The sequence below is a fragment of the Eubalaena glacialis genome, chromosome 18 (genome assembly GCF_028564815.1).
Source record: "Eubalaena glacialis isolate mEubGla1 chromosome 18, mEubGla1.1.hap2.+ XY, whole genome shotgun sequence".
Lineage (NCBI taxonomy): Eukaryota > Metazoa > Chordata > Mammalia > Artiodactyla > Balaenidae > Eubalaena > Eubalaena glacialis.
The window spans coordinates 29,306,410-29,321,337 of NC_083733.1; the positions used below are offsets into that span (position 1 = coordinate 29,306,410).

The following is a 14,928-nucleotide window of genomic DNA, read 5'->3' on the forward strand; positions in this document are numbered from 1 at the left end:
ATATACCATTAAGCAATAACACGACCAGCAAACTCTTTTGCCTTAAGATTTTTTTTTTAATTCCCTCAAATTTGATCCTAATTTAGCAGTTTTTAAAAGATTTTTAAATTTGCTATTTTTCTCTTAGGCTGACAAAATCTAATTCTGAGTCAGATCATTCCAAAATATTTTTGAAAAGGCTTTGTGTCACTTGTTAAAACCAAATTTTCATCTCTTTCACTGTAACTTCACATCAATTGAAATAACTAACTTTACAATCCAAGAGTTCAAAACGTAACAGACGCACTTTTAGAAACTTCTTTCACGTTCACAGATCACCATTTTACCACGGTTGGAAGAATAACTAAGATACATAAATTCCAACAGCACAAATGTTGGAATTTGTGCATTATGGGGGAGGGCTCTAATGAGCGCTGGATCTCTCTCTTTTTATACCAATGCCCAAAACTTTCCCCAGCCTAGTCAATTTTAATAGCTTCCCGTCTGTTTAATTAGGATCTGTTATTTGTGAAGTAAGATCTGGTGATACCGGTATAAAATGTACTAGTCAGTAATACACTGGGAGTTCTGCTGTAATACAACTCATTAAGAGTGTAAAACTGGTACAGGAGTTGCACCTTGGACTCACTCAAGCAAATCTAGCTCCCAAAAGTAACAGAAGATCCTCATCACAAAGATCTATAACACGGTCTTGGAGTATACCCCCAAGAATGGTATCGGAGCAAGGGTCCCACAAACTTTATTGACCTAAACCTGCCATTGTTTCTTAACATTCACCTGCCTAGTGGGGGAAAAGCAATCCTTGCCTGTAAGAATTTTACAAGTTTAATGTGAAATTAAAAAACAAAACAACAACAAAAAACAAATAGAAAGAAGTCCACTTTCTTTAATGTTGTACAAAAAAAGTATGAGTAGAACCAAAAGTAAATTAAACATTATCACATTTGTTTACACCACAATCGAGTTTTTCATATTAACTTTACTATTCAAACAACAGAAAGTCGGTGGTAATTTAGGGACTGGGGAAGAGATAAAACCAAAAAAACTTTTCTAGCATGTTTATTCTACACTGTGTATAGCTGTGCTCACAGAGACGGCTTCCCTTACTTCTCTGCTGCGCAGGAATTCAGTTGTATATAAAATTGAACCTGAATTTCAAAAAGAACAATATCTTTATTAAAAACAGTATTAATAACATAGTTTCTACCTTAGTTGATAAAGAAATTTATTTGGACATTTCAACCCTCCCTTGACATTTTGGGCATTTTCTACACAGAGACACCCTTTTCTTCCACCTGTCACATCTTACACATTAAATAACAGTATCGCTGAATACTTACAATTTAAAAAACTTTTAAGAGTGTAAATTTGATTAATTATCCACTTTCCTTGAGGGAAGGAAAAGTTTTTATACCTCATTGTATTCTGACCACTCAGCACAATTCCTGTTACCTGATAGGTAGTGTTTAAATAAATGAATAATATGACTCTTTTTTCATATCCCATACTTCAACGTGTAACCCATCAGCAGACCAAAGCAGAGGAGCAAAAGATGAAGTCTGATTTCCGTGCCAAAATAGAAAGACCAATTTCATACTAAACAAGCTTTCATAGAAGGCCAAAATCACTACTGAAATTGTTTTTAAACTAACATTTATTAAGCACTTACCAGGTGCCTGGCATTATTCTAAGCACTTTATATTTGTTATTTCATTAGTCCTCACAATTCTATGAAGCTGGGACTACCATCCCCATTTACAGATAAAGAAACAGGTATAACAATTTGTCAAAGGTCACACTGCCAGGAGGCAATGAAGATGGAATTCAAATCCAAACCCTGACTGTAGAATCCATATTATTAACCACTATGTTATTCTGATTGACTCAAGGACCTCAACCAGTACAAGTCAATTTAAAAAACAAAAGAACACACATTTCTCATCACTCCATCTGCCTTAAAAAAAAAAAAAAAAAAAAAAAAAATCAAATTCCATGTAAAAATTCAGGACTTAATCCCACATGCCCCAACTTGGGCCTGAATAGATTTCCAAATGGAAACAGAATATGTATTACACCTAGAGATTCAATTCTGCACATTTTTATATATGTAACTCCCATCATATTTATTATCCTCATATTTATTATACATTGCTGACTACTATTTTACCATCTCTTCTTTGAATGAAGACTTCAAACTTAACTGTAGAGAATATCAGATTTGGGGAAGAATAGACGCACAAATACCAGAATGTCATGCTGCAACTTCGGGTCTGAGGACACAGTCATATTTAATCTTTGGCTTAATCTGCACAAGACCTAAGGATCCATCTACTGTCTTAGTTTCCTTGAAGACCAAAATTTATGAACTGTCCCTCCTCAAGTGGCTTGGATTATTTTAAATCTGGCAGTTTAGACTAATCAACCACAAAACATCCAACTTTCCATACCTGCTCAAAAGCTGGGGGAGACTAGAAATGATGGGTCCATATCCAGGTGCATTGTCATACAGTTCAAACAGTGGTGCAGCTACCAGCTTGTAATTTTTAGGGACTGCAAACAAGGCTAAAATAAGATAAAACAGTATTCATTTTCTATATTTTCTTATATAATCACTGCTTCTACTTCACTAGTAAAGTAATAACCAATTTTACATTTGAGAAACTTTTGAGGAAAAAGATAACTCTCATTAACACACTTTGGTTGTGTCTTTTAAGCAAAGTTCATAGTCACAGCTTTGAAACTGACTCTCTAAAGAGATCTATGCTGTTAACTATAGTTAACAACCAAGAGCACCTTATGAGTGCTGGCCCTGGGAGAAGGGGGAGAAGACCCCTCAGCTTCTAATTTATTTTGAATTCCATTTTAAAAGTATCAAAAAATGGAGTAATTATTTGTTAATATGCACAACAGAGCTAAAGACTATACTAAAAAAACCAATTCAACTGTCTCCTAAAATTTTCAGTTTATCACAATGTGAAAATCAATACAAGCAGCTAAACAGTTATTAAAAATACTATCATCTGGTATTATAGGCTCTAGTTACTTACTTTTCCCTGTAACATGACTGGCAGATCCAAGAAAAACTAGGTAATTCTGTATAAAAATGGTATGTGCTTTTAGTTTAACGATAAATCCCCAAATTCAAGGAACTTGGGAAAAACACAAATGGAAGTACCCTTGAAATTACACTGCAAAAGTTTTTATATGGCTGCCTTCAAAAACAAAATAACTTACCCTTCTCTTGAAGCTGAACCAAAAACAACTTCTTATGTTCCTTAGGTTTTGTAATATGTGCAGGAATATATGGATACTAAAATAACAAGAAAATAATTTGTAGTTGCCAAGACATCCCTGATACCTCCCATGCCTCCACTGACCAACTTCTCCTGTTTCAGACATTAAGCTCAAATATCAGCCCTCTGAGACCAAGTTCCTCATAACCCCAACACAATATTAACATGTATACCATGGCTTCATTTATTTCTTACATGTTTACTCCCCAATATACTGTAAACTGCTTGGAGAAGAAGAATCCTTTCTAGTCTTCCCTTTACCAGGATCTGGTACCTAACAGATGTACTAATAAATAAATGCTTTAATAAATATAAAGTATCAAGTAGTAAACCATTCAACTGTTCAAGATAATTAAATGTGTACACATAGGATTTATTGCTTGAGAAGTTTAAACACAATGAAGTCTGATATTGATGTTTTTAATAAAAGTTGTCTTTTAAAAATATATCATTACTAAGTTAAATTTTCTAGAATCCTGATGTGGACATGTTTACTATATTAAAAGTTTAAATACAGCCCGTGAGGTATTTAACAGGACATTCCTCCCCACAACAACCACACACGCACATGGGACACATGCTGCAGGAACACCAGGTGAGCCGTCTTTGTCAGCTAGACAAAGTCAAATTGCTTGTGAAAAATGAGAAAATATTTTGAAGAATTTAAAGGGATGAAGAGAATCAGAGAGAGAAGGCTGCTACCTGAGAAAGAAGAATTTTAACACAGAGAATTTTAAAAGTCTAAGATAGAGACTTCTTTTTGTTCTACTGTGTGCGTATAATGAAAACCTCTCCTTCATCTCCCCATAATACATTCAGAAAAATCTACTTTTCTTTTGGAGTATTTGAGGGCAGGGGAATTCAAAAGTGCTGAAAATAGGCATAATGGGAAAGGAGGATAAAAACAGTGGCTGCCAAAAGGAGGTATTATCACCCCCATTTTATGTAAGGAACTTGTGCAGAGAGGCTAAGTATCTTTCCCACGATGATACAGCTAAGCAGTGACGCCAGGGTTCAATTGAATCTATCCAACTCTCATCTAACTATAAAAGCCTATGTTATTTCCCATTATGCTGTCCCAATGGCACCCAACCAGTACTCTGGCTAGAATAATTATGTACCAGAGCCATCCCTAGGGTATAATGAATCAAGACAGTTATCCTAGACTTTGGAGGTACCCTACACTATCATGAAAACCAGGCAAATTGGCAGCAACAGAGAGACAAAGAAGTGAGAAGAGCCTGAACAGCACAGTGAGACCTGTGGTTCACATACAACAAAAGTTCCCAAACCATGGCCAAACCAGTGACCAGCATTACCCCAATTTTCTTCTACTCGAGGCTGTATGTTCCTTTTCGTTTAAGCCTTTCTTTTCCATTCCTCATCTTGGTGTTTAAGCCAACTGCACTTTATACAAAAAGACCAGGGACACGGTGTGATGCTGTCTTCCCACTAACACCTAACCAATACCCTAAATTTACTAAATAAACACACAATCCTTATGTCATATCTTATACTAACAGAGCCAAGCTTAGGGTTCAGTGAATTAAGAGAACTGTCCTAAAACTGTGGTAGGGGGGCTTCCCTGGTGGCGTAGTCGTTAAGAATCCACCTGCCAATGCAGGGGACGTGGGTTCGAGCCCTGGTCCGGGAAGATCCCACATGCCGCAGAGCAACTAAGCCCGCAAGCCACAACTACTGAGCCCACGTACCACAACTACTGGAACCCGCGCGCCTAGAGCCCATGCTCTGCAACAACAGAAGCCACTGAAATGAGAAGCACACACAGCGCAACGAAGAGTAGCCCCCGCTCACCACAACTAGAGAGAGCCGCGTGCAGCAACAAAGACCCAACGTGACCAAAAATAAATAAATTAAATAAATTAAAAAAAAAAAAAAAAAAAAAAACTGTGGTAGGGGAGGTGAATGAGGGTATTCAGAAAAGTAGCCTGGAAAATGTTGGTATTATTACTGAGCATTTTCCAGTTAGATCAAGGAATGTTCAAGAAACCAAAAAAAGTTTATAATAATTGTTCTATTTATCTTTGGACCAGGAACTTCACTATTTCCAGATGAAATCATACTTTCCTAACGCCAAGACAATTCTCGGGTAGTGAGCGTGAGCACCAGCTTCCACAGCACCTTCTCTTCCTCTCCCGCAGCTACACCAGAGTCAGAAGACGACAAACAGAACAGTCTTCTGCTTGGCTAATATTTTGTGCAATTCTTGACCTGGAACATCTTATCATGCAAAGAAGTTATCAAAGGCATAGAGCCTTGTCAGAAGAATTCAGGATCCAACTTACAAAGGCTCCCATTAGTCAAAGATAGGAAAATTTGAGCATTAGTAACATTATCAATCATTACAATGGATTAAAACACATCAAATATATTGAAACCCATTAGGTCAAACGACACTTTAAAAGGTCACCGAAAGAGATGCTTTTTGTGCTTCTCATCAGTTTCACACCCCATCTCAAATTTCAGGGAGGCTGTGCTTTAAAGTGTCAAAAAGCTCCCTTGCTTGCTTCCAATGTCCCACTCTTGCTTTTCAGCCTCAAAGCATTTCCAAAGCCCTGGAAATTCTCTCAACCAGTGATAGGTCTCAACATGAAAGTGCAAGGGAGTTATTACAACCCTCATCCAATGGGGGATGGAAGTCCCTGGCCTTCCATCCTTCCAACAGACAATTCTCAGGTGCATCCCACGTGGTTCCTCATGGTCCTTAGCAGGATCAATCCAGTTCCCCACAGCTGTAATAAGATCAATTATGTACCTTTTTTTTAAAAAAAAAAACAAAAAACTTCTGCTGCTTCTGGTCTCCCTTTCCCTGCACTCTGCTGCTTCCTGGGATCACATCCCAAACAAATTACCTGCACCCAAGTCTTTGTCTTACTCTCTTTTTTGAATAAAGTCATGATTTTGGAGGATGCTAAGAAATTAACTCATTCTTCTGAACACCGGTAAGTAGAGGAAAAGAAGCATCTATTCTTTCCTACACAAACTATACCTCAGGGTAACAAATAATTGGTAAGTTTTTCTTTACATAAGGAACACAATCTTGATGAATTAATAGACCTAGGAAACTATTACCCATGAGCTACTAACATTATGAAAAGAGACAACCAGACATCAGAAAATTCCTGATGGAAGTAAACAATACCACCCGTGGTAGCCAGGCTCCAAGATCACCCTCAATGATCCCTGTCTCATGGTATCTCCTCCCACAATGTACTATGTTGGTCTGTGTGACCAATAGCATACAGCAGAAGTGATGATATGTCACCACAAAGATTAGGTTATAACAGACTGGGACGCCAGCTGTCTTACTAGGAGTTGCCCTATGGAGATGCTCTCACAACAACTGAGGGAGGCCTTCGGTCAGCAGCCAATAAGGAACTGAAGCCTTCAGTCCAACAGCCCAGGAGGAACTGAGAGGTATGCTGACAAATACATGTGTGAGCTTGGGATCAGATAATTCAGCCTCAGTCCAGCCTTGAGATAATGCAATCCCGGCCAAGAACTTGACCATAACTTAGCTGGGTGACAGAACCACCCAGCTAAGCAGCTCCCAGATGCCTTACCCTGAGACACTAAGATAATAAACGTCTGTTGTTTTAGGCTGCTAAGTTTTGGGAAAATACGTATACAGCAATAGATAAATAATATACCACCTATGACAAGCCTTGTACCCCCTTCGCAAAAAAACTGAACCCAAATCCAGTCTCGTGATCTAACCAATTTACATAGGACATGGAGGAGAAAGCTATGTGTTCAATAATAACAGGGGAATGCAATCAGCAATGGAAACACTAAGGACTTTAAATGGCCTGTCTCCATTAACAAATAAATTACAAGGAAAAAAAGAAAGACAGGGAGCCAACCTACAGAAGAAAAAGAGACTTAAGAGACTATCCTAGGGACTTCCCTGGTGGTCAGCGGTTAACAATCCACCTGACAATGCAGGGAACACGGGTTCGAACTCTGGTCCAGGAAGATCCCACATGCTGCAGAGCAACTAAGCCTGTGTGCCACAACTACTGAAGCAGGTGCACCCTAGAGCCCGTGAGCCACAACTACCGTGTGCTGCAACTACTGAAGCCCACGCGCCTAGAGCCCATGCTCCACAACAAGAGAAGCCACCGCAATGAGAAGCCCATGCACCACAATGAAGACCCAATGCAGCCAAAAATAAATAAATAAAAAATAAAATTAAAAAAAAGAGACTATCCTAATTCAAACAAATTATAAAAATAAAATTTGAAACTATCAGGGATATGTGAACAGTGACTACACATTTAATGATATTATGAAATTATTTATTTTTAGTATGATAAAGGTAGTACTGTGGTTATGTTTTTAGAAAGATCCTTACTTTTTAGAGATGCACATTAAAATATTTACAACTGAAATTATATCTAGGATTTGCTTCAAAATAACCCAAGATGAGGGCAGCAGGAATGGAGCAGTCAGGGGAGGGACAGGGTTGGTGAAGTTTGACCATGAGTTGCTAACTGCTGAGGGTGGATGATAGGTAATGAGGTTTGTTTACTTTTACTATTCTACTTTTGTATATATTTGAAATTTTCCTTTAAAAGAAAAAATGCTTGGCTTTTTAAATTTAAATTAAGGAGGGAAGAAAGGAAATTTCAAGTCAAATTCTACTATGATCTTTTTAAATGGCTGGAATTAAATCAGCTTCCTACTTCCCCAAATGCCCAGCAAATGTAACTGAACACTAACCTGAGGAGGTTCAAAATTTGGTCTCCACCAGTTACCAATGCAGTCATCAATAACCCAGTCTTGCAGGACTCCATCTTGACGACCCAATATCTGTCAAAAAGAAATGACAGAGCCAGTAAACAACTAAATATACATAGCCATGAATATCCTTCTTCAGTGAAGAAAATATCTTTGGCAGCACTCCTAATGGAGACTAATGGCTAATATGCCTCCCACATGGATTTCCTTTCTATAATTTGTTTATTATTTATTATCTGTGTCACTCTGCCCAAGACACACTATTTGTTCAAAATTAGCAATCTAGCATCAACATAACCATGGAGGACCAACACATCTGTTCTATGCCCTTGCTATGCATGGAAAACCAAAGGTGATCAATTACCTACACCAGCCAATGGCATACAATAGTTTTTTCTAGAATCAACTGTAGCTTTTGTAAATCACCCATCTAACCAACCTATAGAAGTAAGTGTGCAAAATTCACAATTTTCATTTCTATAAATATGTATAACATAAGATTAAGGTTATTTTAATCAAAGCTATATTCTATATATTTTAATTGGTCAAAAATTCGTAATGAGAAAGAACAGTTCCCTGTCCCACTTCACCATTCCCACTGGCTATAACTTTCAACTCTTAGCTGTTTTCCCCCAATATTTGCCTCTATTTTTAAAAGCATTCTTCTTGTTTTTAAATAGACAGTTTATCTCAGTTTTACATTTACAGAAAAGTTGAAAAGATGGTACAGAGACTTCCCATATATCCCATACCCGGTTTTCCCTACTTTTAACATCTTACATGAGCATAGCACATTTGCCAGAACTGATGAACCAATACTGATACCTCCTTATTAACTGAAGTCTGTATTTTAATCAGTTGACCTTAGTTTTTACCTAATGTCCTTTCTTCAGTTCCAGAATCCCATCTAGGATATCACATTATATTTGCATTTCTCCTCAGGCTCTAGACTGTGACAGTTTCTCAAACTTTCCATATTTTTTATAACCTTGACAGTTGTGAGGAGTACTAGTTAGGTATTTTGTAGAATGTCCTTCCATTAAACTGGTAGAAGTCTATAAGTCTCACTATTCAGGATGTAAACTTTCATGTATTCTCCCTACCTCCTCAACTTTTTCATTGTTTAGTGTTTTCTGATTCAATCTCCGCAGAGAATTAATCAGCAGCCAGTCTTTGCCTAAATGTACAGAGTGGGGAAGACAATCTAGGTATATAAATAATCCTATACAGACTACCAGTCAATTCAGTTTTCAGTCCATGCATGCCCCCTCTTTCACTGGCACTAGGCACCCCCAATTCCTTGGCCTTTCTGGTGTTCTACAGTGCTGGGTCCTGCACTTGCCCTTCTGCTGGGCTGAGGTTTTGGCTAAGTCAGTTATGATTTGCTCATCTGCTTTCTAGCTTCTAACAGTTTTTTCTTGCTGCTATCTCATTTTGCACTCCCTGAATCCTACTGGATTTTTATCTTTCTAAAACCCCTTTACTACCTGTCAGTAGAGTTCTGAGAAAAAGCTGAGGTAAGCAGGTAGGTTCAATCTACCATACGTAAATGAAAGTCCAAACGCAGCACAATATTTAAGAGTTGTAATGCATTTAAAAAATACGAAAAAGACAAACCAATAGGTCAAAGTGGTAGAATTACAGGTGATTTTAGTTCTGTCTCTCCTACTTTCTGTATTTGCCAAGGCTGTTGTACAGAATATGTATTAGTTTTGTAACTAAGGTGGTGGGGGGATTGCATGCTAAAAAAGAAAAATATTTAATAATGAAAACAGCTTACAATCTCAAAAACCTCCAGCATCTATACGCATTTGGCCCCAAGTCTTTAGAGGCAGACATTAGAACAACTTCTAAGAAGTAGCACAACTTGGGCAAAGCCTAAAAGATATGGGCAAAAATGAAAACAGGTATATAACAGGAATCATTCCCTTGTCAAAATTCTATTGACACCTACTCTGGAATAAAACTACCTGCATTCAAATCTCCAGCTTCACGACACACTAGTTGTATAACATCAAGCAAGTTACTTGAACTCTCTGTGCTCTAATTTCCTTATCGGTAAAACAGGATTAATAATAGTACCCACTTCCTAGTGCTGTTATGATGAGTAAAGGAATTATCGCATGTAAAGCACTTAAAGTGCTTAGCAGTCAGTACTCAGTAAATGTTGTTTTATTAATCATTATTGCTGTATCTACAACATCAATGTAAAATAATGTTAAGATAAAGTAAGTATAAATTCAACTTGCAGAAAATAAACATTGTACTAACACTCTCAGGTTTAAGTTTTATTTATTGAAAACTAACTAGTTAAAATAAATTCATCCTTTTCAAGACATAAAAAAACCTGATTATGCATTAAGTTGATGGTATTTAAATGAGCATTAATGAAACCGTTAAAGTGGTTAAATAGAAAAATACCTCTGTCATTAAGCGTTTTAGTCCTTCAACTTCATCTTCTCCTGGGTTAAGCTCACCACCAGGTCTGTATAAAGGTTAAGAATTTCAGCTTTCAACTTAATACAATTTTGGGATAACAGGAAGAACACAATAATAATTATTTCTATCAAGTAACTGCATAACACATTTCAGTATCACATGATAAGGCAATCAAAGCAAACAAATGTCAAATGGAGGGGGAGAATGTGCTAGAAAACTGAATTCATAATGTTAAGTCGCCAGACTAACAGTACACAAACCCTAGTTTTAAATAGACAAAATAGGTACCACAACATAAACATCACATAATTGCTGGAAACCAGTCCATCCCAATCTTTACTCTCTGGAAGTTATCTGGTGATAATGGAGTCGAGAAACGCCCAGAGAGCAGTGGACCCACATTCTCTAGATCTGAAGAATGGGGCATTTTTCAAGATTTCCAAACTAAGTATTTGAGAACTGTCTTTTTGGTACAATCTGGTCAAATAGTTGTGGACTAAACACACATTGAGAGATTTATGAGCTTAAATGAGAAAACTAAACAATTATCTATAAAAATGTAACCCATTTTAAGAATAGGAAACACTATTCATCCTAAGCAGGAAATAATATCAATTGTTCTTAGTAATGCTACAAAGACACCTAGAAATTGAACTTAGACTCATTTGTTTCATAGGGCTCCTATCAAGCTCAGTCATTAACATCAACAATACACAGAAACATGCAGATTTGTACTTAGGCAATAAATGAGCACTGCACTGGAGAAAAAAATGCTTTTGAGTTTCTCTTTCTAAAGACTCCGTTAACAGCAGTGTTTGTTGAGATAAATGACTAAAAGCTAAAACTGTATTCCAAAGCTGCAGAGAACAGCAATCCTATTAAAAGTTGTTAATTTCCAATGACACTTACAGTTTAAAGAAAGTTGTTCCCAGCTGTAGCAGTAACACATGGGGTAGCCGGTGCTCATGGACAATCAAAACCCCTTCTACAGTCCTCCTCATGCCAATTTTATCAAATTCCTCCCTCATGCGCTGAAATCTGGCTGCAACGGAGCTGTCCTTCTCATAGAGGGGCTCTTTTGTACCAAAAGTGTAATTGGTAAGAGGGTACCTGTGATCCAAAGACAAACATCAGAGAACTGTAGAACATAATTTACCAGGACAGATACCAATCACATATAAGGAAACCATGATAAAAAGTTTATATATTACACTCAGAGACAATAGGATATGTCCAAAGTTAAACAACTAGTTAATAAGACAGCGGAGACTAGAATATAGCTCTTTGGACTCTAAGGCCAGAGTTTTCATTAGATCAAGCTGCTACTTCATACTTGAACTTTCAAGCACAGATGACAGTATCCTTAAAGCCCTTAAATGCTTAGAGGAGTGGCTATCTGAATAACTGGTAATCCTCTGGTTTTAGATCATGGATGCTACACTAACACTGCCAACCTGGCTAATGCGCCCTTGGGTTCCTCTACTAATCTAATCATAAATTCTATTAATTATGGGTGCTAATGGCTAATCTCTCTTTTTCTACAAGCTGAGCCACCACTTTCCATCATCTCCCCAGTTATTTTCTATTTCTCCCAGTCAACTATCTTCAGACTTTTCTCGTACCTTTCTTCTTCAGATGAACTTTTCTTTCCCTTCTAAGTCTTTTAGCCTTCTGCATTTATTCCATTCAGTATCCTTATTCTTCCTTTCCCCTCATTTGAATCTTTTGCCCACTAGATGTAATCTGAATATTCTCTCCTCCTTTACCAAGAATTCAAAATACGACTTATATTGACAGTTTTCTTCTTGCCTAGTAAGATTTTTTCCTCAAAGATAGTTTAAAAACTCATATTTATATTTCATCACAGGTACTACCTTGTAACCCCTCGATCATAAGACTTACAATAAGAAGCCTTTGGTTATAAGCCTTTGAGTAAGAATGCTTTGGCCATACCTGTCTGTCCCCAATGCATTTAGTCTACCAAAACACCTTGCTTTAGAAATCAACAACCACATAACTAATCCACTTAGTTATTCTTGAAAGGGGAACAAATCAAGGTTGCCAAAACTTAAAAAATTACTTTAATTAATCCCAGAGGCCAAATTCTAGGCATAAGTGAAGCAGCTCTAAAATAACTAAAATGAACTATTTCCAAGATGCTTTAAAGATTTCAAGAATTTCCCCAGTAGACTCAATGCTAAATCTAACATATTCATCACTAGCAGCAGCAATCCCACACAGCACTGTGTGCCCTGCAATTAAAAAGAAAATGCTTTATATATATTAACATTTAGTTCTCACAACCTGAGTTAGAAAGAATTAAAGACAGCTATAACCCATCTCTACTGTAAAAGCCAGCTCTCCCATCAAGAGATGCCATCAAGATGAAATGTAAGAATTTTCAGCTGTGAAATGAGAGTGCCAGCCCAGACACATCTGTAGTATTCCCATCATACTGTGAGCTTTGTAAAGCAGGGACTACACTTTACTTCCTCACCACTGTATACCCAGCATTATTCCCGGTGCCGGCTACAAAGTAAGCATTCATGCAATATCTCATACAATACTTCTTAATAAAATATATTGGAGGAGAGAGAACTTGTTTTCAATTCAGACCATAACTCACCCATGTGAACTGAGTTCACAACACAATCATTTCTGAATACTGTATTTATATAGGAGAGGAAAAGTACTGCAAATCCATTAACCCATAACTTTAATGGAGCAAAAATTAAAACATTTTCACCGTTAGTTCCATATAATGGCTTGATGCAAATTGATCCAATAATCAAGGTAAATCAAGGGAAAACTGTGAGTCCTAGTTCTAATTACCAGTGAAAGTAATCCAGAAGCTGTGCTTTCACATTTTTTAAAAGAACATTTAGCCGTTCCCATTTCATGGGAATATTATGAGGATTTTTCTAAAGACATCATAGGAAATTAAAATGCTATTATGTTAGTGTAATAGCTAAAGATATTAACTTGTATACTATCTACTAGTTCCAGATTTCATAAAGCCAACATTTTTATTACCTAAATTTCCAGTACCTGTTTTGTCAAATAAAACAACAATAACCATCTTTTCAATTTCAAATCACTTTTGAGGAAAGAAAGTTCATTTATTTGAATATAAAATAGAGAAACACCTAAAGTGTCCTACCCAAACACCAGTATCAGTAAATCCTTGCACCCTTTAAATACTGACCAGCATAAGCTGGCCGTTTTCTTCCATTAGGGTCAGCACCACAGTGCCTCACAAACTTTCAGAAGTGATTGATTTAAAAAAAAAAAAAAAAAAAAAAACAGCACACTGATAATTTTTTGAGCAAGACACAGCCCGAATGTCAATTCCCTGTCACAGCGAGGTTACTTTTGAGAGTGGCTTCGAAATGCAATGGCTTGAAGAGCTTAAACAGAATGATGCTGAAAATAAACGCAGCCCGCAATGGGATCTCTGGAGCTATATTTTGGTCCTCGCCACGGTCTGAAAGCCCAACCACAATGAAAGCCCCAGCCCCCTCCCAAGCTGGGCCCTCCTGGGCGCTTGGATGCTGTCGCTGCGGCAGGGAAAACACGTGAATGCATAGGGGGAAGCCAGATAGCCCTGAGCAGACGAATAAAATGTGTATTCAGGAGCTGAAACGCAATAAAGCAACAGAGGAAAAAAACGAAACCTGCGTGTTATAGCTAGATCTAGAAAGCTTACTATTAGAGCAAAGCAAAAACTGCAAAAGCGATGCTACGTTATACCACTCATGCCAAATAAAAACACACAAAACGATGCCATACACGCAATGTTGAAGGATAAACACCAGGGTTTGCGGCCGCTTATCTCCGGAGAGGTGAGGAAAGAATGAGTTCACAGCAAACGGGGTTTTCCTACAATGACTGAATGTAGGGGAATGGGAACAAGCCATCTTTCCAGAAAAGGGAAAACCCTCTCAACTAGGACTCTAGCCCCGTGGTGCTGGAGGTAGAAGAAGCGGAGTCCCCCGAGGGCGCGCCAGAAGGAGAGGACTGGAGTCTTTAGGGGCGCTCACGACGAAGGGGATGCCAACAGGACAGCGCGCGAGGGCCAGGCCGCACTTACAGGTTGATAGTGCGCTCCAGGGTGAGGGGCTTGGTCTGCTGGATGTACTTGTTGCCGAACTGGTTGACCCCGCGGGGCCAGCCGGTCTGCGAGCGATTGGGCGGCACCACGGACATGCTGGCGAGCTCGGGCACTAGCGGCGAGCGGAAAAGGAGGCAGGGAGACGTTCCCTGTGCGGGCAGCCGTTATCTGCGTCCCACTCAGCAGCCGCCACCCGCCATTAACAAGAAAGTGCCCGAGGAGGCGTACGCACGCCGGAAGTGCAGCCGGAGCCTCTGGCGGCAGGAAGTAGAGAGGCGGTGGCCTGCTCGACCGAGCAACATTGATCCAATCGCTGCTGGGATG

General features: G+C 38.3%; 1 protein-coding gene across 1 annotated transcript; it reads right to left on the reverse strand.

Moving 5' to 3' along the window:
• Positions 1-866: 866 nt before the first annotated feature.
• Positions 867-14,826, reverse strand: NUDT21 (nudix hydrolase 21). The gene is made up of 7 exons (XM_061172392.1): positions 14,584-14,826; positions 11,403-11,603; positions 10,476-10,539; positions 8,037-8,126; positions 3,235-3,310; positions 2,448-2,562; positions 867-1,148 (listed from the first exon to the last, which is right to left on the reverse strand). The coding sequence occupies exons 1-7, from the start codon at positions 14,697-14,699 to the stop codon at positions 1,127-1,129; spliced, it is 684 nt and encodes a 227-aa protein (XP_061028375.1). The 5' UTR covers positions 14,700-14,826; the 3' UTR covers positions 867-1,126.
• Positions 14,827-14,928: the final 102 nt, after the last annotated feature.